General features: G+C 36.8%; 1 protein-coding gene across 5 annotated transcripts in view; it reads left to right on the forward strand.

The window, feature by feature from the left end:
* Positions 1 to 992: 992 nt before the first annotated feature.
* The window catches only part of LOC149552370 (Glutathione S-transferase family protein), a 38545-nt gene continuing 12906 nt past the window's right edge, over positions 993 to 26631 (forward strand). For 3 of the 5 annotated variants that reach the window (XR_016352910.1, XR_016352911.1, XM_089787909.1), the window contains exon 1: positions 1061 to 2062. Coding sequence is in view for 3 of the 5 variants with exons in the window: in XM_089787909.1 (XP_089644035.1) it covers positions 1311 to 2062 (752 nt within the window). In the remaining 2 variants the exon portion in view is untranslated. Of the gene's footprint in view, positions 2063 to 26631 lie in introns of all 5 variants that reach the window. The other 2 variants (XM_089787907.1, XM_089787908.1) reach the window with 2 other exon arrangements.

Here is a 26631-nt window from a genome sequence, read left to right on the forward strand (position 1 = left end):
GGATCAGGGAGATTTTGGATAGTGACACCTCTCCGATTACTCTAGAGGAGGTTGATCCAGAGTCTAATTGGATCACTGAGGCTACTGATCCTGTCTTTGATGATGAGGACCTATAGTGGCTTGACCAGGCAGATAGAGAGGGCTAGGCTGAGGTCGTGGCTATGGCAACAAAAGACTAGAGAGCTCCAGTTGTTCTTAGTGGCACCTCACAGACATTGGCAGAGCTAGAGACAGAGAGTACAGTTGATCCTAGAGACACCTCACGAGCTGATGCTATGGCTACTGAGACATCCAGGACCTACCTTAGACGCCTTACTAAGAGACATTTTGTAGATTATACTGACCATGAGTCTGAGGTTGAGGCCGAGGTTGAGGATGAGGATGAGGATGAGAATGATGATGAGGATGACAATGAGGATGAGGATGATGATGACTCCGACTAGGAGCCATAGCTATAGACTTATAGTCTTGTTTTAACTTTTTGTTTAATAGTTTAACAGTAACTTAATATATGATAAGCATTTGGAACATTTGAATTTGATGATGACTATTGAATCTTGATGTGTTGGATTTCATAATGCATAAATGATAATACATGTACATTTTGATGGTTTGCATGGATTTATCTTAGTTTGACTTTAATTACTAGTAATATAGTATTTACTTTTAACAATTTACCTTTGTAAGTTTGTAACTTTGTAGTATTGTACATATGTAATCGATGTTTGACTTTTAAGTTTTAAGATTTTAACTTTAAGTATGTGGTATGTGCATTATGATCAAATTATCTTCTATTTAATGATGTTATTGTGTCTTTATGCTTTATTCAATAATGGGTGCATGAAATGTTTTTTAAATCTTAAAAAATTTCAAAATTTCGAAGTTTTTTCACTTTGTCGAGTCATCACCAAGTCACCGCCGAGTCACCGCCGAGCCGGGTCAAGAGTCGAGTTATGAGTCAAGTTACCCTTGCCGAGTCTGAGCCGAGTCTGATCTCGTTACACTGCTATTATTGAATCCTCATAAAAATTCCAGATAAATACGAAAAAAGAATCTGAAAATCAGAGAAAGTGGCAATTCTCGAGTCCCTAGTACTATCCAGTCTCATAGAGGTCATTATAACCATGCATTCATTGGAACGCTGAAACTATGCGATGAATGGCAGCGTAACTATGTCCAAGCTCTTCAAGATAAACTTGGAATTACAGCTATATCTGATGATCAACTAAAGGCTATTTCATCTGGATGGCGAATGACTCCAACAACTTCGCTGCTTTCGGTTTTTGAACTTTCAGGGTGGGCAGACAGAAATGGCCGCAACTCTAACTCCAACTTCAACTCCATCTCCAATGGGATTTGCAAAAGGCAAATGCCAGAGGCAGAGTGTGGTGAGCAGAAATCACAAGTGTATAAAAGCAGAGAAGCAGGGGCTGCCGCCAGGATTACTAGTGGGTGCGGTTCGAAGCGCATGGAGCACCGGATGGAAGTTGATGATGAAAGAGCTTGCTCCCTCTGATGGCAAGGGCGAATACACCCGTCCCGGCAGCGCCTTCCGTGGGTGCCCGGCAGAAGGGGACGTAGTCAAACATTCAGCAGCGCCGAGATACCACTTGTATGCTGCCCTTGAATGTCCCTGGGCTCACCGTGCCCTCATTGTCAGGGCGCTCAAAGGCCTTCACTTTGCCCTCCCTCTCTCCGTCGTCTCGCCCGGCATCAATGGTCTCTGGGAATTTCGAGGCAGAAATGACAATGGCAGTGATGTCGTAGGGCAGGGGAAGTTGCGCCCTACGGCTGACAAGCTTCACGGCCACAACACGCTGCGAGATGTGTACCGACGGCGAAAGGGCGGGTATAAGGGCCGCGCCACCGTTCCTATGCTCTGGGATACTCTCACCAATGACGTTGTTAATAACGAAAGCGCAGACATCATCCAAATATTGAATACCAATTTTAACGCAGTTGCCACCAATCCTCAATTGGACCTATCGCCAGCTTCGCTCGCCGACCAAATACGCAAATGGAATGACATCATCTACACCAACATCAATAATGGAGTTTACAGGTCGCTTTCTCTTTTCCTCTCGCAAAATGCGGGTTAACATCTCCGATTTGTACTTCAATTCGGAAGATAATAGATTTATTGCTCATGACACTGAAGGTCTAAAGAGTTTATATGCAACGCATAGTTCATTAATGATGGAGCTTGAAATATATAAAAAATTCTCATATTGGTGACAAATCTGAATTTCACTGCAATGGAGTTCACAAAATCGATTTGAAATGGGTAATGAAGTCATTTGAGGCCCTAAAGGCGTGAACATCCTCCCTCGTTTGATTCATAATTTCCTCTTAACTTGTTCATACCGGAAACTACGCAGAGCAGAACATGCTACAACTCAGCCTGAAGCGCGGAATATATTTTTCAAACAACAGGGAACCTAGCATCCCCTACCATACAGCGTGGAACTCTGTGTCGCGATTTCCCACTTACAATTTTTCACTTAAAATATTTTAGATTTTCACAGTTTACATAATCTTACCATTTTTCACTTCAAAGAATTTAACTCTTTTGAATCAGACTTAATATGATGTTTTGGGATACCATTATTTAATGTTCTTAAGTCTGATGTTAAGTCTACATACAGAACCTCCTGGGGGAAATAAATAGATCGATTATTTTTCACTTCTCCTGTAAAGTTATTTTTTCACTTTATACATGTCGTTAAGGAAATGTTCCTGTGTTCGAACAATCAAATAAATACATTCAATTTCAATACAAAACCCCAACACTCGAGTAAATTTTATTTGAGGCCATAGCAATTCTTCACCCCACTCCACAAATGTTAAGGTAGAAGTTGAGAACATTCTCTTTACAGATTCCCCTTTTTCAGGTCTCTAGGCTCAAATTGAAATTTACGAGGTACTTTTAAATGATCATATCCATGGAGGACCAGGGAGAGCTCTGATTTGCTTCAAATTAGCACATAATTGCTCCCAATGTCTTTTCTTAACTGCGAACAGTCTCCGACAAGTCTACTTGCTTCTCAACCTTGAGCATGTGTTCACCCACTAGAACTGCTGTAAATCTAGAAAAATGTATCCCACCCATATAGTTGTGATTGTTAAGCTGATTCGACATCTTTCATTTGAGCACATAATTTCTCCCAGTGTCTTTGCTTTGTAGAAAACAGGCTTCAAAAATTCTACTTGCTTCTCAACCTTGGGTATGGACCCACCCACTACAAATGCTGTAAATCTGGAAAAATGTATCCCACCCATGTAGCTGTGATTCTTAAGCTTAATCAACTTCTTTCATTTTAGCACATAATTACTCCTAGTGTCTTTGCTTATTACCAATCACTTTTCTTTAAAGAAGTTTTTTGCTTCTTATCATTTGGCGAATCAGCCTGAAATCAACTTTGGGTATAGGTTTGCCCATTAGATATATGGAAAATGTTTTCCACCCATGTAGCTTCAATTCATGAGCTTAACACAAATTTTAAAGACAATATAATAAGGATGTAGGTCGCATGTATTTGGAAGGTACTAATAGTCTTTTTCTATGTTCCCCAGAGTTTCCGGGACAAGGATGCCAGAGGACGGTGGGACGGGTTTCTGGGACGGCAAAAAATCTTGCCAATTTTGGGGACGGGAGGGGGACAGCAAACAGGGATGGCTATATATATATAGGGAAAATCCGAAAATATAAAATATATAGGAAATTTGTATATATACATTACATTCATACGAAGACATGGATAAACCATGCTATATAAACATTATCGAACCTTACCTTAACCTACAACATTTCAATAATCAAACTCAATGCTCAATATGCTATAATGCATGCATAATTTGGAATTATTGCAAATGTAGATGTAATATTAAAATAATAACATAAAAAATTGAAATATACCCAAGAACATAATTTTGAATTCATTTTCAATAGCAACATGAACAATAACCCACCTTCCAAATATAAACACACTACTATCATTTAATTCTGAAACTACACTTTCAATTCATTGTAAGTGGACTGATATTATTACTAATACAAAGGTTCTCTATACAGTTCTAATCATGATATAGGTTTGTTACAGTATGTATCTTGATGCAACTTCAATATTCACCATGTCTTTCACAAAGGACCCAGATCAACCCAAGACCAACCTACCACTGATGTAATGTCAGAAAATGACATAAGGATGAATGTTCTAAGTCTATAATGCACTTTTCAGACTTTCCCAACACCTTGCAAACAATCAGCTATATGATTCTGAGTGTGTAGCGTGACTATAACAGCAATATTAATTCTATAATTCTTAATGTAATGTTGTCAAATACAATCAGAGGGCTCCAAATAGCAGAAATTAACTACCAAACAATAATAAGCATGTAAGGGTGAACTTGGAACGAGTGACCCACTTTAAAATTAATTTTTTTTTCTGAAGTGCTTACGTTGTCTATAAAATTGGGGACGCCCAGCTGTCTTGGGGACTTCCAAGGAATCCCCAACCGTCTTTGGGATGTACGGACGTCCCCAAAAAATTTAAAGAAGTCCCCAAGTTTCTGGGACATTTCATGGGAATTTTCAGAAAAGGGGGACGGGAGGATGTCCCTGTTTCCAAAACGTCGCCTTTTTGGGTGGGGATGCGTCCTTGGGGTACGTAGGTCTTGTATTTCTTCTTTTGGGCTTCTTTCCCAACAATTACAGTAGGATGTCAAGTTGCATCATCATTTATTTTTTCTTACAATGTATTTCAAATTAATTCCTTTCTAATAATGTAAATTTGTCAAACTTCAATGTCATGACAGATAATCATTGTTTAATATTGAAATATTCAAGCAATCAATGTCATATGGGTCTATATGAAAATCATCATTATCACCATTGTTGCCATTAAATAATGTATGTAGACCGAAGAATAGAAGAGTCCCAATAATGCCATTCATGCTGACACTAAAAGTGTGTTGGCTATCCTCAAAAAGAAAAGATTTTTGGATGGTGGAAGCATCCCAAACCAACCAACCACTTTTGGCTGTTCATCCCACGGCTTTTTGCCCCTCCCTCCTAGTCTTTTTTAGTTGCTGGTATATCTTTTCATGTAGCAACAGCCAACTCTGATACTAACCTGAGAAACCTTTTTATAACAGCATCTTAGGCACTTCTATATCTTGAATACAGATCACATGAGAAGAAAGATAACTTGCTGCAAAGTGATCCACTGCCTGAAGAAGACTGTAAAATCCAGCAGCTCCACTGTAATCTTCATCACCTAAATAATTTTGTAGCTCAGTTGAAACAGGAGCTTTGAATTCATCCTCCAGATTGCGGTAGCGACAAACCTGTAAATGCTAACAATCTCTGACCTCTTGCAAACCGACAACTCCTGTCAATGCTCTCTGCACTCCATTTTCCTTTACTTCAACTTGTCGCCATGACAGACAGTTCCAAGGAATAATATTGAGATGAATTTTCTGCCGTACCAACTCACAACAAGGAATATAAGCAGGCACCGGTGAATTTGAGTCTGAACCGTGCCCGAAGAAATAAATAAGTCTGTAGCAAACACAATAAAATCTGTTTACAGATACGATCCTTTCTCACAGACACAACACACCGCACATGCTTAACCCGCCAAGGAAATGTCTCTATCGAAGGGATGGACCAAAAGACAGAGGTTTTATTATAAAGAGGAACCACCAGCAATTACTCACTTTGTCAATTTGAATTGCCACAATCTTTAGTAGCTATGTGGTCAGCGTGATCTTTGAAGACTGCAGTTCCTTTGTAACAGAAGTTTTGCCAAGATACAGGATATGGTGGTATTGTCCAGAAGCGTGAGGTCCAAGCCTTTGCAAATTGTTGAGATTGCACAACAGGCTGGACGCATCAACATCACAAGAATCGCTATTTCATTTCAATACCGATGTTACAGATGGAATCACGATATCCACAACAGACAGCAGAAGGACTTTAAGCCCAATGATTCACGGAGAGGTCCAAGCATCCAAGTCTCTACAGACTTCGTCATTACAAGGGAGGAAGGAAAGATAAGTCAAGAGTGAGATACACGGATAAAATAATGGTGATAAGAATGTGGTGGCGATATGAAAAGATGCGAAGATCGCTTCAGCGGCAACCAAAAAGGAGATATTGTGAATCAACAAGCCAATAAATCTCATAAGCTCAATGTATGTATTGACACTGTTGTTTTCTTTACCCGACTCCTGGTTTGGCCAACCTACCAATTGCCTGCTGATAGGCTCTTCTGCTATTCATTCTAATAGCCAGTAGAAAGTAATGGCTTTTCTGATGACACCAAATACTTCCATCATGATATAAAAGACACAATGGTGCATTAATATCCAATTCTTGGCTCTGAATAATATAATGATTTTCCCCTGCAATATTAGGAACTGACGGACTTGGTGGCATTACAACTAATACACACGTGCTTGTAACGTCAGGAAGGATCATTACAAACCATACATAAGTCCCTTCGAATCACCTTACTGCCTCAAATATATGTCATGCTTACTCCACTTGTCTGAGCGTCTGTCAAGAAATGACAGTTTTCCCCAGATGATGCTGAATATACCAAAGCAATACTTATATCATTTACCTGCCCTATTCGAATTCTGTAATGGAAAACGTGTTCCAATAGTGCCGTTTGGGATTCTCGCCATTATTTTGCCATCTCATCTGCCACAAGAAATATCGGCTAAAGATAGTGCTGTTAACAATTCTCTCTCTTTGCTATTTGGAGTGTTGTGCAAGGTGCTAAACATATTTTGAATAAAGGCTATAAATAGAAAATTGGTAATGGTAGTAAAGTCAGATTTTGGGATGAAGAGTGGCTTTTGGATCACCCTATAATTGAGGATTTTGAGGATTTGAATTCTATAGAAATTTGCAAACAGATTTATGGTGAATTTCTTGAGAATTATTGGACTAAAAATGAGTGGGTTAATATTGCTGTGATTAATCAAGAATTTTCTAGTATCCAGACTGCCTTAAATGCTTGCAGCCTTTATCCACAGCGGGAGGATCTTATGGTTTGGGGGATTGAGCCTGGAGGATGCTTCAAGGTCTCTTTGGTGTTTAGATCTAAGGATAAGGGTAATTCTCCAATTTGGGCTAAAGCGTGGACCAAAGGACTTATTCCTAAAATCAATATCTTTTTTTGGACAATACTTCAAAATAAAATTTTAACTATGGATAACTTGCAGAAAAGAGGGGTTTATTTGGTCAACAGATGCTGTCTCTGCAAGTTGGATTCAGAAGATAGGAATCACCTTTTTTTGAATTGCAGATTTAGCCAGAATGTTTGGAGTTATCTTCTTCATTACTGGAACATAGATTGGGTTCAACACAATAACATTGATCAGTGTTATCAGAGTTGGATATGTCCTATAAAGGATGCTGAAATTGGTTTGCTCCGGAAGATATCTTTTCCCCATCTTTGGTGGGGCATCTGGAAAGAGAGGAACAATAGAATCTTTAGAAATAAGGAAACTCCTGATTGGGTTTTGGGTCAAAATATTATTAGAGCTACTGAAGAGAATTTCAAGTCTCAGAGAATTTTTTTGGCAAAACCCAATTAAGTAATCCTATGAATGGTAAAAGTATTAAAACTAAATAGGATGACTAGAGACAGTATGTAAAATGGAGATCTCCTCCTTTGGGATGGGTTAAAGGTAATTTTGATGGATCAGCTAAAGGGAATCTTGGAAAAGCAGGATGCGGTGGAGTTCTGAGAGACCATTACAGTAGGGTAGTGGATGCTATTGCTATAGCTATAGGTCATTCTACTAGTCATAAAGCTGAGGCTACGGCTGCTCTATTCACGGTGAGGATGGCTGTGGAATCAAGATGCTGGAATTTATGGCTGGACGGGGATTCCCTTAATATTGTGAATATGCTGAATAATAAGAGTCCGATAACTTGGAACATTGAGGGAAGCATCATGGAAATAAAAGACCTTATTAAATTTTTTGATAATGTTAATATTTACTCATATTTTTCGTGAAGCTAACAAAGTGGCTGAACGGATAGCGAATCAAGCGGTCTACAGGGAAGCAAAAATGAGTTGGCAGGATTACCCCAGCAAGGAATGTGAGCTGACGACAATTGTTAATTATGATATGACACATGCTAATGAAGGAAAGATCACTCAAGATTGAGAAATTTATGATGAGAAGTGATGGTTTTATGGTGGATTATATGCGTATCCTAAGGTGGTACAATTATGCCTACATGGAAAGTATTGGACACGTTTTCAAGGTTAAAAGTTTTTTGGAAATTAATTACACTTTATTTTCCTTTTTGGTTATCGTTTCTTAGATTAGTTGTAGGTGCAGAGCCGAATATGAGATGGGAGGTGAGTTGGAAACAAGAGCCGAAGACATGCAAGGAATGGAAGGCAAATTCAGCTGTGTGGGATATTCTACAAAAAGGGAAAGTAACGACGTATATTGAGAAGCTTCATGGTTACAAGCCCTACATTATGGAGTATTTTTACAAGAATTGGATTGAAGATAGGGTTATGATGCATGGGGTTATTGTGAAATTGTTTGAGGAATTTCTTGCTGAGATTACGACTCTTCCTATGGAGGATTTAAAATTTAGCAAGGAGACCATCATTTCAAATGCTGCCTTCAAGAAATTCCCTAAAAGTGATGAAGAGGAGAAAAAGCTGGAGAAGAGTGACGATTTCTATGACCCGAGCCAGATTAAGGTTATATGGAGGGATGTTTTATCCTGCATTCGCGAGTATTTCATCCTTGATGGAAGATCCAAGAGGGTACACAAGTTTCATTTTGTGTTTTTAAATCACTTTCAGTATAAAAATAAATTATCTTTCCTGTTTTATTTGAAGTTCTCTTTGATTCAAAGCCTCCAAGCTCATAGAAAAAAGGAGTCTAGACTTGTACTACATGAGAGGTTAATTTTACTTATTGAAAATTACTATAAAAAAAAAAGCTGTTAAACCCTCTCCTGTTGTGGAAAAGAAGTGTAAATTGCCTGGTAATGACCCTTATGCTAAGAAAATTAAGGTTAAAAATGAGGAGGGAGTTAGCGACAGTAAGGATGCTAAGAAGGGTGACAAAAGGGAGATAAAAAAGAAAAATGTGGAGGAAGTTACACAGTCCTATAAAATTGCTAAAGATGATGATAAAACGGAAATGGGGGACCCCTAGTTCTAATTTGGAAGGTTATTCTGAAAGTAGAGGTATGACCAACAAGGATAATGTGGATAGTAGTAAAGAAAGGAAAACAAAGTTTGATGCTGGGTCGGAAGCTTCGAGGCACGAAGAGGGGAACCCAAGTGCTCACGCTACATCTACCAAAAGGGATTCCACTGAGGATAAAATGGACATGGAAACTGAAAAGAACAATGATGGTAAAGCCCTTATCATGAAAGAGCACAACCTGAGTAAGGAGAATAAAGAGGAGCTTAAGGAGAATCAGCACTTAAACACCGAGAATCAGGTCAATATCAAGGATAACAAGGATACTACCATTGACTCTGGGAATAGGTTGGCTGATGGGCTTAGGGATGATTCTCATCGGGTGAACTTGTCTTTCCTCCATAGAGCCAAGCTTAAAGCTGATGCTTCTCTTCAAGGTGATTCGTGGCTCTATAATGAGATTATGGTGCTAAAGAAAAAAGTTGGGGTTATGCAAAACGATTTGGATTATGAAAAAAATGCTGAGATCCCATTTGGAAATATTCCTGATAAACTTAAGGAGTATGAATTGGAACTCCGACATTTTATCAAGGATAGTGGCCAGAAGATGGAGCTTGTTACTTCTTGTTTATATGTTGTTACGACCAGTTTAGGAAAGAAAAGCAACGAGGAGATTATGTCTCCGAATAGTGTTGGAGCTAAGAGTCCAGGTGGTCCATGTAAGAGGACAAGGTAGAGCATGAAGAAAAAGGTTACTTAGGCTCTTGAGGTTCCTGGGTTTGCTACGGTTGATACATCTAGAGTAGTGCAGAGGCAGGCAAGGAGATAGCGAAGATCATTAAAGAGCTCCTTTAGGAGCTGGTCAGGTTCGTTGGTGTGCTAGTTTCTGGTCCGTGCTAATTTGCTGGTTCTATTTTTTGTTGTTTCCAGCCTTTTGTTTTAAAATCTAGGTTCCAAGTCCTTGTAAAACCTAGGTTTATTTCTGTTTGGTTTACTCTAGTGGTTTCAGGTTGTTGTAAAACTTGGTTTTTAATGTTTTGTGGTGATCTTCAAGTTCCAAGTCCTTGTAAAACTTGGTGATGTGTCCTGTTTATCTTTAGCTTTTGTAATGGGTTTCGGGTCCCTTCAAAACCTGTTGTTGCATTAATCTAAACAATTCTCTCTCTTTTTTTAATCCTTCCTGAACAACATCGTGTCTTAAAAAAAATGACTCTTCATAATAGTTTTGCCCACGGAAATGCTTATTCTTGCATTAAATCAAATGTGTGCATGTAACCAAGGATAATCGTATTTGGATTCTGTCCATGAGGAGGGCTTGCTGCCCGCTTGACTCCTTCCTGATGCTTGTACTTCGTCTGATTATGTGTCGTGAGGAGGTGACACTCACGTGGTTTGCTTTGAAGTGGATTCCGTGCTTAGAGAGGCTTGTGCTGTCTTGAGTACTTGCCGTCAATGATGCTCATTGTTCACTGGCCTGTGGAGTGTATGCCTGCATGTGTTGGACGACTGACTTCCCTTTTTGCACTTATATCCATCTTCAGTCCATTGAGTCTCTGCTTCAATGGCGTTGGCATTTTCTACTTAAGATTCAAAGAGCTTGTTTTAATGATCCCAAATTTGTTGTATGATAAGTAGGCTTCACCAATCCTCCCAGCTAGTTTGTTCCTCACTTTTCTAACAAGAACCTTGACTTCATCAAGTGGACCAGCAATTGGATCTCGATTTTGATGAATTACAATTGCATTGTCACACTTGTTGATGAAATTAGAACTACCGCTAATTTCATAGACATTAGGAAGATAACCATTCCAGTTTTGTAATTGTCTTGGGTGAGCAACAAACTAGACATGGCAGTTATGGCTTTGAGCAAAGCGCTTCACTTTGTTTCTCACAAAGAAATACTCTTCCACCTCCAAAAGAATACAACTTCAAAACATTTATCAGAAAATTTAAACCATTTAGATTAAACCTTTTGTAAAATGTTTCTGATGAAATCTCTGATTAGAAATTCTGATAAACAATTTCCAAAAACCACACAAGCTGGCAGAATACAAAGCTCTGATACCACTAAAATATCCCAAACAGATATTGACTCTATTTCTTTCTTCAATATATATTCATAACTTAAACATAGGCAGATGTATTACGAAACAAAAATAGAAACCAGTAGATTCTCCAATTGATATTAACCAGTTCCTTCTCAAAATAATATTCAGGATTCAAGAATATGAAAATGCATTATAAACCAACAGTATAAAACCAGTAAACTCATAAAATTCCTCAAAACATGTTATTGTATTATACAACAGCAATACAATAACTAATATTCAAAATCCAATCTTAAACACAGTTTTGTAGTCAAATTGGAACACTAAGAGAAGAACTTGTAAGCGCATATGAGACACCTGAAGTGATGTCTTCATGGACAATGGGTTTGCATTCACTGTCTGCCGGCACGAGGGGCTACATTCTCACAAGGCTGAAAGTTGAAGCTTTCTGAATAACTCTCACGAGAGAAACTGAAACATGAATGATAAATCAAGCATACCAAATGAATGAGTCTCTTCTCCTTTATTCTCACAGTAGTGACTCTTTGACTCCCTTCCTGGCTTTTCGTCTTATCTCTCCTTGTCATTTTTAGCCCACTTTATAATATTAAATTGACTTTTTATAATTTGAGTTCACGCTCTCAAAGTCAATTTTAGTATTATATGAATATGCCTTTAACTTTTCTAATGTCTCAAAAATGGGACATTACAAAATCATATACTTTATATGGTAATTTCAGCAAGTTTTAGATATATGCCAAAATTAGTCAGCTATCAAAATAAGTCCCAGAAAAGATTTGCGCAGTTTATGGCAGAGTTACAGATATCAAAGAATGATATATGAATGGTTTACATAGGCTTTCAGCAGTGAACATGACCTTTTCTGACCTTGGGTTTTATAACATGAAGTTTGCAGATTTGGAAAAAGCTATTGAGGGTTCAAAAAATCATTAGCATTAGTGAAAGAAGGCAAGTCAACTGCTCTCAAAATCTTCGGAGTCATTGCAAGAGCAAAGATTGAGAATCCTATTATTTCATTAACTCTTTATTCAAAGTGCTTCAAGTTCAATGGTCTGAATTTTATCAAAAAAATCTTGTGAAAACAATACTATTCTAGAAATGTAACCGTAATGAGCTGAAGACTGCTCTTCAAGGTTATAGAATATATTCATTGGGACTGCCACATTCAAAACAAAATAGTTTTGTTAGAATCATTGCTAGAGCCAAGTGTTGGATTTGTTATTTATATCCATCACTATCTTTGACGAGATACGTACATTTAAACAAGTCTATTTTTTAAATTGTTTATTTTTAGATGACCTTTTAAGATTTCTTGATTTAGGGTTGGTATTTGTGGTCAAAATTTCTGATTGACTAATTTGCAGTCCAAGAAAGTAAGACAACTCACCCATCATAGACATTTCAAATTCATTTTTCATGCAATCAACAAACTTCTTGTGATATTGCTATTAGGATTTAACTGTGTGATTTTTGAGTCAAACTCATTGACCCATGTTTTATGAGTAGTGATTCAACATGAATCCATCTCTCATGAGAATAAATGGAACACTTAGCACTCATTGGATCTAGGTGATGCTCACAGTGGTGAAGCACTGGGACTTCCCGGCACTCATTGGATCTAGGTGATGCTCACAGTGGTGAAGCACTGAGACTTCCCGAGAGGTCACCCATCCCAGTACTACTCTAGCCTGAGCGTGCTTAACTACGGAGTTTCCTCCATGGTTAAACTCAAAGCTTGCAACCCCATTTGCAAAACCTTCACCAAGTGTTGTGCCTTATGAACCATTCATCAGAAAGCCCCTTAAGCTCATTAATTGATAAGTAGGAGCTAATTTCCACAACAAGTCAAATTGTGATATTGCTATTAGGATTTAACGATGATTTTTGAGTCAAACTCATTGACCCATGTTTCATGAGTAGTGATTCAACATGAATCCATCTCTCATGAGAACAAACTTCTTGGTCATTTTAGAGCTGTCACTTCTAAAACTCAGATCGTCAACATATACCACAACTATGAGAATGTTGTTACTTTCATCCTTGACATACAAGTTGCTGTCCACATATCCTCTCTTGAAACCTTGCAGCTGTAGATAGTTATCTAGGCTGTTGTACCATGCTCGAGGAGCTTGTTTAAGTCCACAGAGCACTTTCTTCAGCTTGCACACATAATCCAAGTTATTAGTTAACACAAAACCTTCCAGCTCTCAACATATACTTTCTCATTCAAACCATCATTTAGAAATACTGATTTAACATCCATTTGAAATACTTTAGAAAATTTGAATGGAGCATAAGCTAGAAGCATTCTAATGGCTAGCTATGGGTGGAAATGTCTCATCAAAATCAACACCTTTAACTTGTGAGTACCCTTTGTAAACCAAACGTGCCTTATTTCTTATGACTTTACCTTCATCAATTACCTTATTGTGAAACACCCATTTTGCCCCAATTACATTCTTGTCCTTGGGTCTAGGCATAAACTCCCAAGTATTTCTTTTGTGGATTTGCTCCAACTCTTCCTTCATAGCTGCAATCCAATTCTCATTCTTGACTGCCTCTTCTTAACATCTTGGCTCATACAAAGAAATTCGTGAAAAATCATCACCCTCAAAGTAATTAACATTCTTTCTAATAGCCTTGGTTCTCCTTTAAACAATTACTTGGTTTGAGGGATGATTCTTTTGAACAAACTTAGGAGTTTAAAAAAAAGAATCATCAATTTCACCTCATGTGTCATGCTCGGAATGCACATGTGAGGTTTCAGCTTCATCAAGGGAAGAGATTTCACTTCCGCTTTATGATTGTGACTTTTCTTTGGCATTTTTTGTTAATTATATTTAACCAAGATAACCAACAGGTCTGAAAGTACATATCGTACTACCTCTTCTTACCCTAATATTTCATTAGGCTGGCATTAGATTATATATATTTTCCTAAGGAGCCGGTGACTTCTCAAGAAGTAATCTTATAACCCTTAACTAAGCTAACACATTGTTAGTTAGATGTCATTGTGTTTATCTTCCAAGATCATCGACTTCTAGGAAAATTAGTTAATGCTAGTTTAGGAAGGGATATATGCCTTTGAGGGACATACCCTTTAGTAAGGATATATAAGGAGGTTATTGGTGCAGTTAGAGGACACACACAGTAACAATTAATTCTGCTCTTCTAAGCATCAACATCCTGCAATTAATATCAGAGATACTCTCATTCAATCAAAGGTTGATTATTCCTTATTGTATCAGCATTAGAGAAGTTCAATGTTCTTCACATATTATACAATTAAGGCTATTTCCTCAAGCAATATCATTATATTGATCTATTGCAGAAATATATAATTTCGGATCAGAAATATAGGTGTCAACTTATTCAATATTCAGAATATTAGAAGACCATTCTCAGCTATCAAGGACTGAAGTAAAAGTTTGATTCAAAGAATACAAAATTTGTAGAATCTTTACATGGTATCAGAGCTCTGGTAGTCGAACCTTGGCTCTGCAAAATTCAGTTATCAGACTTCATATATATCTAGCAAACTATCTTCTATTTTCAATGGCATACACAATCAGACCCGAGGACAGGTTTCATGGGAAAGAACATTTTGAAGCCTGAAAGTTCAGAATCATGATGATTCTTGAAGAGAATGATGTAAAACAATTTGTTGATGGAGCATCCAAACAACCTCCAGTTGAACCTCACAAATCTATCTGGCGCAAAAAAAATAGAAAAGCCATTCAAATCATTTTAGATGGAGTAAAAAATGATATCGTACCTATGCTTACAAAACATCAAATTGCCTTTGATATGATGAATGCATTACGAAATGCATATGAAGTAAACAATTCAACTAGGGTTCTTGCACTGAAAAGGCAACTGAATCACATTCAGATAAAGAAATGAGAATCGATAAATTCTTACTTCCTAAGAGTTGCCAGCATTAGAGATGAACTATCAAGTTTTGGAACCACTATTAATGACACAGAATTAACACTAATGGCTATAGATGGATTGCTAGATTCATGGGAGACATTTGCACAAGGAATAAATGCCAGAGATAATCTTCCGGACTTTAACAGACTTACGAACGATTGCCTTCAAGAGGAATCCAAAAAACTAAAGAAAGGAGGGAAACCGAAAACAAAAGATGAAGAACTATATGTTCTTAATACAAACTCCTATAAGGGCAAGAATAAACATTTCAAGAAGAAAAAGGGAAATCAAAAGAATGGAAAACCCAAGAAAGATCTATCTAAAATAAAGTGTTTCAAATGTGAAAAATTTGGACACTACAAATTTAATTATCTTGAAAATTCCAAACAACAAGCAAACTGTACAAATGTTATTAGGGAAGAAGATACTTATGATCCTAAGAACCGTGTTTTGTATTCCTCACTATCAAATGAAATTTCAAATAAAGCATGGGTAATTGATAGTGGGTCTTCTAGACATATAACGGGATACAAATAAACACTAGACTCTTTATCAAAGAGGGTTAACGATGAAGTTACCATTGGCGATAATTCAGCACACTTCGTTGAAGGAATTGGAAATTGTACTTTGAAACTAAAATCAGGGAATACTCTTCTTCTTAAAGGTGTACTCTATGTACCAGGAATTAAAAGAAACCTAATCTCAATTACAACACTTGAAGATGATGGGCATAATGTTGCATTTGTGGATGGCAAAGTATTAACTTGGGCAAAGAACTCCTCCATCAAGAAAGCAAAGTTAATTGGTCAGAGAAAATGATATTTGTATGAATTGAATACAGAATCTAGTCGTTCTACTCAAACCTTAGTTCATGAAGCTGCAGATATAAATGAAATATGGCACAGAAGATTAGGGCATCTAAATTTCAAAACTTTATCAACTATGGAGAAGATGGTTATTGGATTACCTAAACTAAATAAAGACCACCCAAGTATTTGCAAGGGGTGTGCTCTGGGTAAGAACACCATAAGTCCTTTTCATGATAGTACTAGAAAAACAAATAATGTACTAGAATTAATTCATTTAGATTAATGTGGACTTATGTCTGTTCCTTCTCTTGGAGGATTCTGGTATTATATCTTGTTCATAGATGACTTCTCTAGGAAAACATGGATTTACTTTTTAAAATGCAAAGAATTAGAAGAAATCCTACAAAGATTTAAGGAATTCAAAACATAACTGGAAACTTTTTAGGGCATAAAATTAAAACCCTTAGAACTAATAACGAAGGAAATATACCTCATACTTGTTTAAAAGGTTTTGTAAAGAATTAGGGATGAAGAGAGAGTACACTGCTCTTTATAATCCAAAACAAAATGGGGTAGCAGAAAGAAAGAATAGGACAATTATAGAAGTTGCTAGAGCTATGATTTTTGATCAAAATCTAGAATATTATCTTTGGGCAGAAGCCTTTTGTACTGCTATATATATTCAAAACAAAAGCCCTCACTCTTATCTTGAAGATAAAACTCCTGAAGAAGTATTTACTAAAGTAAAACACAATATAAGTCATTTTAGAATTTTTGGGTGTCCTGTATATATCCATGTTCCAAGAGAAAAGAGAACCAAGTTAGAACCCTTTGGGAGGAAAGGTATTTTTGTAGGGTATAGTGAAACATCTAAGGCATATAGGATTTTAATACCTGGACAGAAAAGTATTGAACTTAGTAAGGATGTAATCTTTGAAGAAAATCTTGCATTCAAAAGAGTCATAAGTTTTGATGAACCTTCTCTTTTATCTAGTTTTGAAAGAAATAGTGAATCTGGGTCCTAGAGGGAGAACTTAGAAGAAATTGAAAATGAAATTCAAAATATGAACCTTGAAGAAAATTCAAAGAAAAGACCACTTTGGGCCATTAAAACAGTTGAAGTAGCTCAAGACTTTGCTGCACCTTCCGGAATAGTCAGAGAAAGAAAAAGACCTAAATGATTCTCTAGTTATACAACAAACATGAGTGATTTATCCAAAACAAAATCAAACAATCCTTTTGATGCTATTAAACATACAGCTTGGAAAGAAGCTATGACTGAAGAATACCGACTTATTATGAAAAATGATGTTTGGGAAATTGTTCCAAGACCTAAAGGAAATTCTATTGTTTCCTCCAAGTGGATATTTAAAATAAAGCATGTTGCTGACTGTAGTATTGAGAAGTATAAAGCCAGATTTGTAGCCAGAGGATTTTCTCAGAAAGAAGGGATTGATTATGAAGAAACCTTTGCTCTTGTTGCCAGATATACCTCCATAAGAGTAGTCTTAGCAATTGTCGCATCAAAGGGATGGAAGGTACATCAGATGAATGTGAAAACAACATTCCTAAATGGAAAGATTTCAAAAAAAGTATATCTGGAGGAACCTGAAGGATTTGAAACTCATGATCCTAACGCTTTTGTTTGTAGGCTCAAGAAAGCTCTCTATGGGCTTAAACAAGCTCCCAAGGCCTGGTATGAAAGAATTGATAAGTATCTCATTGGCTTAGGATTCTCCAAGAATGAAGCTGATCCCAATTTATACTATAAAAGAGATAAAAATGATATGGTAATTCTGATATTGTATGTTGATGATTTACTAATAACAGGTGATGATCATCTCATAGATCAGTGCAAGAAAGAGCTAACTAGAGAATTCGAGATGAAAGATTTGGGACTCCTTCATTACTTCCTAGGATTGGAAGTACGGCAAAATTCTGATAGTATCATACTTAATCAAGGAAAGTATACATCAGACATTTTGAAGAGATTTGGAATTTGGAATTGCAAATCTTTGTCTTCTCCAATGGAGACTAATCTACATAAACTCAAGGAAGCAGCAGCAAAATCACCTTCCATAGATTCTACTCTCTACAAATAGATGATTGGGTCCCTTATGTTCTTAGTAAATACAAGACCGAATATTTGCTATGCAGTTAATGCTTTAAGTCATTTTATGTGTGAACCAAAGGAAAATCACCTAGTTGCGGTTAAACACATTATGAGATACTTACAAGGCACTCTTAATTTTGGACTCAAATGTGAGAAAGTTGCCTTAGACTTGTATGGATTCACTGATTCAGATTGGGGTGGAAGTGTTAAAGTTAGGAAAAGTACTTCAGGATGCTGCTTCAATTTAGGATCAACAATGATATCTTAGATATACAGAAAATAGTCTTCAGTAGCTCAGAGCTTCACATAAGCCGAATACATTGCAGTAGCAATGACCTCTCGAGAAGTAGTTTGGCTAAGAAAGTTACTTGTTGGATTTTTTAGGCAAGCCATGAATTCTACAATTATTCATTGTGATAATCAAAGTTCCATCAAACTCTCAGTGAATCCAGTTTTTCATGATAGATCCAAACATATTGAAATTCCTTACCATTATGTAAGAGATATGGTAGACAAGATTTCTATAAAATTGGAATACATTTGCACTGCAGATCAAACAACAAACATACTCACCAAACCTCTATCTAGAGTGAAGATAGAACACTTCAGGAGAAGACTTGGTATGGTTGAGTTGTAATCCATATGTACTCTTTTAATTATTAATAAAATATTTTTATTTTGTCAGGCTATTGACTATTATGGGCTCCACCATTTGCATTTATTATTTAAGAGGTGACGATCTCTAAGATAATGAACAATTATATAAAAGGCATTATGAGAGATGACAATCTTTTAGATAATGTGCTAAACAATAGAGTTCTACTGTAAGATCTAGTTGATTTTTAGATCGTATTGTGATATGGACATTGCTATGTCTACGAGTCACAATTTGGATAAAGGAAGAATTTTAGTATTCTCCAGATTTATCCTATATTCTGGTAGATCTTAAACTTAGGATCTTGTTGTGATATAGAAATACCAATTTCTATGAATCACAACTTGGATAAATGAAGAGATTAAATTACTCTTCAGATTTATCCTGTATATATCACTAGTAGCAGTGATTTGTCATATCACAGGTTTATTAAAATGACTTTGTATCATGTGTTCTATGATACCACATACTAAGAAGAGTCAGACAGATATAGAGTATTAATTCCTGCTTATTCATTTGTATTGGTGTTGCTAGATATAATATCTCTTTGTAGGATTATCAGGTTAAGAGGGAGTGTTAAGTATATTTAACCAAGATAACCTATAGGTCTGAAAGTACAAACCGTACTACCTATTTTTACCCTAATATATCATTAGGCTGGCATTAGATTATATATATTTTCCTAAGGAGCCGGTGAGTTCTCAAGAAGTAATCTTATAACCCGTAACTAAGCTAACACATTGTTAGTTAGATGTTATTGTGTTTATCTTCCAAGATCATTGACTTATAGGAAAATTAGTTAATGCTAGTTTAGGTAAGGGATATGTCCCTTTGAGGGACATACCCTTTAGTAAGGATATATAGGGAGGTTATCGGTGCAGTTAGAGGACACACAGTAACAATTAAGTCTGCTCTTCTAAGCATCAATATCCTGCAATTAATATCAGAGATACTCTCATTCAATCAAAGGTTGATTATTCCTTATTGTATCAGCATTAGAGAAGTTCAGTGTTCTTCACATGTTATACAATTAAGGCTATTTCCTCAAGCAATATCATCATACTGATCTATTGCAGAAATATATAATTTCAGATCAGAAATATAGGTGTCAACTTATTCAATATTCAGAATATTAGAAGACCATTCTCAGCTATCAAGGACTGAAGTAAAAGTCTGATTCAAAGAATACAGAATTTGCAGAATCTTTACATTTTTTTCACCTTTGCTGGCTGCTCCAGTTTGTGTGGGTGGAGAAGATGTGGGTATAGTAGTGCTGGTCTGAACTTTTTCTTCATTTATGCTGCCCACATTTTCACTAGACTTGTTAGTAAACTCATGAATTTTAACATTTGCACTTTCAACCAATTTATGTAACTTCTTGTTATAACATTTGAAAGCTTTACTCTTAGAGGAGCAACCAAGAAAAAATCCTTCATCAGCCCTAGAATCAAATTTACTTAAGCCATCTTCATCTCTTCTAATGTAACATGTGCTACCAAATTTTTTAAAATATTTGACTGTAATTGGTTTACCTTTCCAAAGTTCATATGGAGTCTTGTTAAACTTGGACCTCAACAATGTCCTATTTTGAATGTACACAGCTCTATGGACAACCTCTTTCCAAAATGTATCACTTACCTTCCTTTCACTCATCAAGCAATGTGCCATTTCTTGGACTGTTCTATTCTTTCTTTCCACCACACCATTTTGTTGTGGTGTTCTAGGAGCTGAAACCTATCTTCTAATGCTATGTTGTTCACAAAAGCTCATGAATTCATTAGAAGTGAACTCTCCACCATTATCAGAATGCCAACATTTAATCTTCAAATCCATTTTACTTTCAACTAAGGCTTTGAACACTTTGAATTTGTTTAAAGCCTCTGACTTCTCTTTTAGAAAAGAAACCCATGTCATGCGAGTATAAGCATCAATCAACAGCATAAAATATTTCTCACCATGACGGCTTCTTGTCCTAGTTGGTCCATAAAGATCTGTGTGAACTAATTGAAGTGGCTTGCTGCTGGCATATTCTTTTGGTTTGAAGGAAGCTCTTGTTTGCTTCCCTTCTTGACTATTCTTGCAAACAATATCCTTTTGGTTTCTCAATCTTTGACATGTCTCTAACTGCTTCCTTCTTGCTGATCTTGATTGAGTTATCAAAATTAATGTGTCCAAGATGCTTGTGCCAAAGCCAAGCATCATTCACTTTGCCTAAACAACAAGTTTCAGCATTAGAGTCATCAAGAATATAAAGATTAATCTCTGCTCTAGTTGCATTAGCTTTGACATCTTTCCCTTTCTTAATGATGCAAAAATTTGAATTAAAGCCAAGATCAATACCCTTGATCACATAGCTCACTCACACTTAACAAATTATGTTTCAGTCCTTTAAACATAGAGTGCATTCTCAGCAATACTTTGACCATTATTCAATAAGAGAGTTCCTATACCAGCAACTTTTTTGAAGAACTACCAACAAATTTTACTTTACCTCTTATAATTTTCTTAATGGTATGAAACTTACTTAAGTCACCTGTTGTGTCTAGAGCAGCCACTATAATGTACCATATATCCTTCTTGTATTTTTTTAGAAGGGCAGTTATAACAATTGGAGACTTGAGGGGTGCCTCTTGGCTCTTTTTCCTTACCTCGATAAACTGTGGCTTCCCTTTAGTTTCAGCTCTGATGAGTGATCCTGCACCATAATTCTTGCAAAACCTTGAAGTATGACCAAACTTGGTACAACTGAAACAAATTAAATTGTATATTCTAAAAGAGCCAAAAACATTTCTTTCAAATTGATAAGTCTTTCTTCTACGAGGAGCTTTACAATCTATCTATAGCCTTGTGTCCAAAATAATTGCATGTAAAACAATAACCATAGAAAAAGGGCTTGTTCACCTTGTTTGATTGATTTGGTTGAGAGATAGTGGGCTGCTCACCACTTGACCCTAGTTGTCCCTTTTCCTTTGGACAAAGAACTTTGATCATCTTCCAAATCAATTCCTCTCTTGTCAAGAGTTGATTCTTGAGAAGCAAGAATATCATCCAAGGATATGTTGCAGTTGTTGTTAGAAAACTCCTCACTTGATAAGATAACAGATTTACCAATGTTTCTCAATGAAACAATTTCAGCCTCTAACTTGGTGATGTTTTCTTCCTCTAGCTGAATCTGATTTTTAAGGTTCTCACGAATTATCTTGGCCTCCTCATTCAAATATTGGAATCAGTCAATTGTTTTTCAACCTCACAAAGGGCCATTGCAATCTTCAATTTTTCTTCACTTTCCATTTGCAGCAGATCTATAAGATTCTGATTTTTCTTCTCGAGTTTAATTTCACCTGAGGCCACAACTAATTCAAGCTCTTAGTCAAATTCACCATCATCCATGTCCACATCCTCATGACAGTGTTGGTCCTCAAACTGAGTGTTCTCCATGGCTATACAAGCCATATCCTTTTGGAAATCTTTTCCATATGTAGCATGTAGTTGCTTCCAAATTTCTTTACTTGTATTGAGATGTAAATACTTGTCACACTTAGAATCATCAAGACAACTAAAAATTGTGCTCATTGCCATTGCATTTTCTGCCACTCTTTTTTCAGAATTTGAGAGATTAATGGGAGGAACGTAATCAACTGAAACATATTCCCATACATCAAGTTCAAGAGCCTTAACATAAATCATCATTCTAAATCTCCAGTGAAATTTGAGCCTTCAAACTTGGGAACCCCACATTTTTCATGCTCTTCCAAGTTGAAATCATTGATAACCATGAATAAGATCTCATCATTTTGAGGATCATCCTCGTTATTGGAAGTATCATCGCTGCCATCTTTAGAATATAACATCCTTTTTGACTTGTCATCTTTCCAATGTCATTTCTAAAATCTTATTGTCCTAGCTTTTGTGTTCCTTTCACTTGGCTGTCATCTTCTCTATCATAGGGACACTTTGATGCAAATTGGCCTAGTTTTCCACAATTGAAGCACTTCAAAGTGATCTTGCCTTTGCTCTTGCGAAGGCCCTTTTTCAGTTTCCTAACAAGGTCTGCAGTTTCCTCATTTGAACCTTCATCCGAGCTTTCACTTTGCCTTTTCTCTTTGTCCTTGCTAACGCTACAAGCCTTGAATGCCATCTCACTTTGGAAGTCCCTTAAACATTAGTTCTCATCTCATGAGCAGTTAGGATACCATTTTTTTTTCCACTGTAAGAGTGTCCAAATCTGACATTTCTTCAATAATAGAAACCTTGGCATTGAACTTCATGGGAAGAGTGCGTAGAATCTTTTGAATAATGGTCTTTTCATCAATAGCTTCACCAAGACCCTTTTAAACATTTACAAAGTAAGCTGCAGCATTCACATCCTCCTTCATGCGACTGCCTTCAAAAATGATTCTATGGATTTGAACTTTTTCCTTTCCAACTTTATCATCACCATGATAAGCATTGAACAACTTATCCCACACTTCTTTGGCTGAGTCACAGTCAATAACTTTGACAAATTCAGATTTTGAGAGATCACACAACAATGCATTCATTGCTTTGGCATTATTTTCGAAGTCCCTTTTTGCATCCGCACTAGTAGGGGGTTGAGCTGGGACAATGTAGCCATTTACAACACTCATGTACACATCAAATCCTTATGAAATAATGTAGGTTTTCATATGAAGAATCCAAAAGGTATAGTTAGTCCCAAAGTAACGAGAATCGGAATCGTATCGGAATCGGCACGGCCGAATCGAATCGTGAATCGGGGGTGAATTGCCGGTGAATCGGCGATGAATCGGTAAATTTGAAAAAACCCTTTAAATGTAGAGATTTTAACAATTTAAGACTTATTTCATGCACCCTTTATTGAATATAACTTAAACACACTATAACATCATCAAATAGAAGTTGAAACTTAACATATATAAACATGGAAGTTTGTGTTTACCACATGGGGTAAAGAGTTTTTATAAGACAGCTTCACATCCAACACCTACTCCAAGTGCTTCAAAGCATATCACCCTTCTTGAAAGGCTTGCTCTATTGTTCTCACCACCACAGACACTGCATGCCTGCAACAGCTTCAGGTCTCATCAATTGGTGAGACTTCCCACGACTGATAACCGCAGCGACTGGGGGTCTAGGAGGCAACGCCCCCAGCGAGGTTGAGGGGTAGCGCCCTCGCGGGGTCCTGGGGCAGCGCCCCTGTCGCCAAAACCAAATTTGCACTTTGAAACCCACACAAAACTATATGGAACACAGTGTTTTTGTGATTTTCTTCTGATCCCACACTCTTTCTGGGAACCGTTGATGTTTTACTACCTAATTATGTCTTTCCCTTCCCTTGGGCATCATCCGTTATGCATTCTAAACATTTTTTATTTGTCGTCGTTTTTTTTTTTTTTTTTTATAACCTATGGTTCTTCTTTTCTCTTCTCCTCTCTTCTAGTCATGCTTAACAATTAGAAGCCCTTTAGGGTTATAACAAAGAGGAAAGGTAAAAAAGAAAGCAAAAAACATAAGTGATTTTATTATTATTTCCAACTAAACATGCATGCTGTTGCCAGCCGATTTTTGGCGATTTCTAATGGCGATTCAGGCGATTTTTTGAGTGAATCGCCGATACATGCGATTCACCTGATGAAATCGCCGACCACGATTTTGGACTCCAAAAAAATTGGGGTGCATGAATCTGATCGCTGAATCGGTGATTCACGCGATTTCAGCGCGATTCTCGTTACTTTGGTTAGTCCCATTAAAAAGAGGAGCACGATTTATGGCAAGACCCTCTAAGGCACTCATCAGGACAAACTTACTCTTAGGCTTTTAATCTTTTGGAAGAGACCTATGCTCTAATACCAATTGAAAACCGCAAAAAAATGAGAGGGTGAGGGGTTGAACCAATATTTTGAAACTTTAATATAGTAAACAACTTAAAGCTAAGCAAGGAAAACAAGAACACACAATTTATCTCATGGAAACCCTTTTGAGTAAAACCATGGTATCACTAATCTTCAACAAAATGGGCTTCTACCCAGTACAATTAGAGCTACAACTCTTTGGCTCAATTAGAACCAATTAAGGCTCCAACCTTAATGAACATACGCAACAACCTTAAAGAACAGATGCATCAACCTTAAAGGGGCTCCTACCCACAACAGTCAGCAAAAGGCAACCGGTTTACAATAAGTTCAAACTTTTGTTTTACCATGAGTTGGTAAAACACACAATGAAAAGTTCGCGCACACTGCATCTTTTAATGTCACCTGCTTCTCAAAATCAAAATGCACACCTACAGCCTGCGCTCTGTATGATTAAAAGAAAAAGGTAAAAAAACATTTTCTACTCGTCGAAAAAACATATCATACAATGCTTTTAATTGCTATAGAATATTATCTAAGTTACCATGGTACCTCCCCCCCCAACTAGAAAAAGTTTGAATTGGTTGGCAGGGTTTTTTTTTTGCCTTGCAGGTACGATTGGATTCAAACTAGGTTTGAACCTGAGCAAACCAAGACCAAAACGTTCAAACCCATTTTGAACTTGCAGTGAACTGGGTCTGCGGACAGCTGGAAAGTACTTTTTTGGGCAAAAATGAAATGTTTTTTTGGTGTCCATAACCGTAAAAGTTGTTATGAATTGCTTTTGGTGGCCTCTCATTGTCATTTTATGTTTCCAAACAGGTTATTTTGTCTTAAGGAAGAGCACATAAGTTTTTGAGCAAGCATCCAGTTGTGCATGGAGTTTTTCTTTCGATTAGTTGAACAATGACGTGAAACAATGATACTTGAACTTGATATTTATAATGTTTTGGATCTTTGATGTTGAAGTTGATTGAACTATATGATGGTATGATCACTATGATTACAAGTTTAACTGTTTATGGTGTTTTTGTTGTTTAAATGTGTTTATGCTACTATGCTACATTCTAATTTTAACTCATGCTTCATAAATATGTGTCTATATATATATATATAATAATTTTTATACGTTTTTGTACTAACAAACCCAAACCCCTATCCAAAATTTTGAAGAACTTGCGAACCGGTTCTCGAACTTCAAACTTGGAACCAAATCCGAGCCGGCAACTTAGAATATTATCTTTTGTTCAGTGCACAGTCGCTGACCTGTCATAACCTTGACACCCCAAACTGACTGTAACGAAGCTGTTTCATCATCATTCCTCCTACACACTCATTCATTAGACTTATCTGTCTAGATGGTTGTCAGCATTATACTTGATTCAAGACTCATGCGACCTCTACAAAAAAGATGCCAGCTAGTATATACGACCGACTACCAAACAAGGAATGCACATCTCAAAACTGCAGACCTGGAGAGAATACACATCATCCCCTTGCTTAGAAAACATGGCAAACAGATTTGCAAAAAAAAACATTTTTTACCGCCACATACTATGCTCAAAATGTTGCTTAAAGAATAATGCTTCTGTTTTCTCCATTATATCACTGTACAACTACAACATCCAATTCAATAATGCACACCCACTCTCAGCCAAAAAATGCCAAACGCTCAGACCAATGGATGAAGTAACTTGCCGTTTTCACCTGTACATGCGTTTTGCATTCTTATATAGGCAAGAATACCTGGCAAAGTATAGTCTTTCATTGGCTGTTTCTTATCATTATTTAAACAGCTCCCATATGGCAGTAATGCATATTGCAGTGAGCATCTAAACTGTATCCACCGGTGAAGGTTTATTGGTCTTTCCTCATTTGAAACAGTAGCTGCAAGACCCTCATAACAAACTGGGAGTCATGTCAGGGCTCCCCCACAAGGAGATCGACAGTTGCAAAAGAAACACATTGAGGCAATGAAGAAATACTACCAAAAACATTCAACACT

This window comes from Cupressus sempervirens, chromosome 6 (assembly GCF_028749045.1).
Source record: "Cupressus sempervirens isolate cs-2001-9-10 chromosome 6, ASM2874904v1, whole genome shotgun sequence".
Taxonomy (NCBI): domain Eukaryota; kingdom Viridiplantae; phylum Streptophyta; class Pinopsida; order Cupressales; family Cupressaceae; genus Cupressus; species Cupressus sempervirens.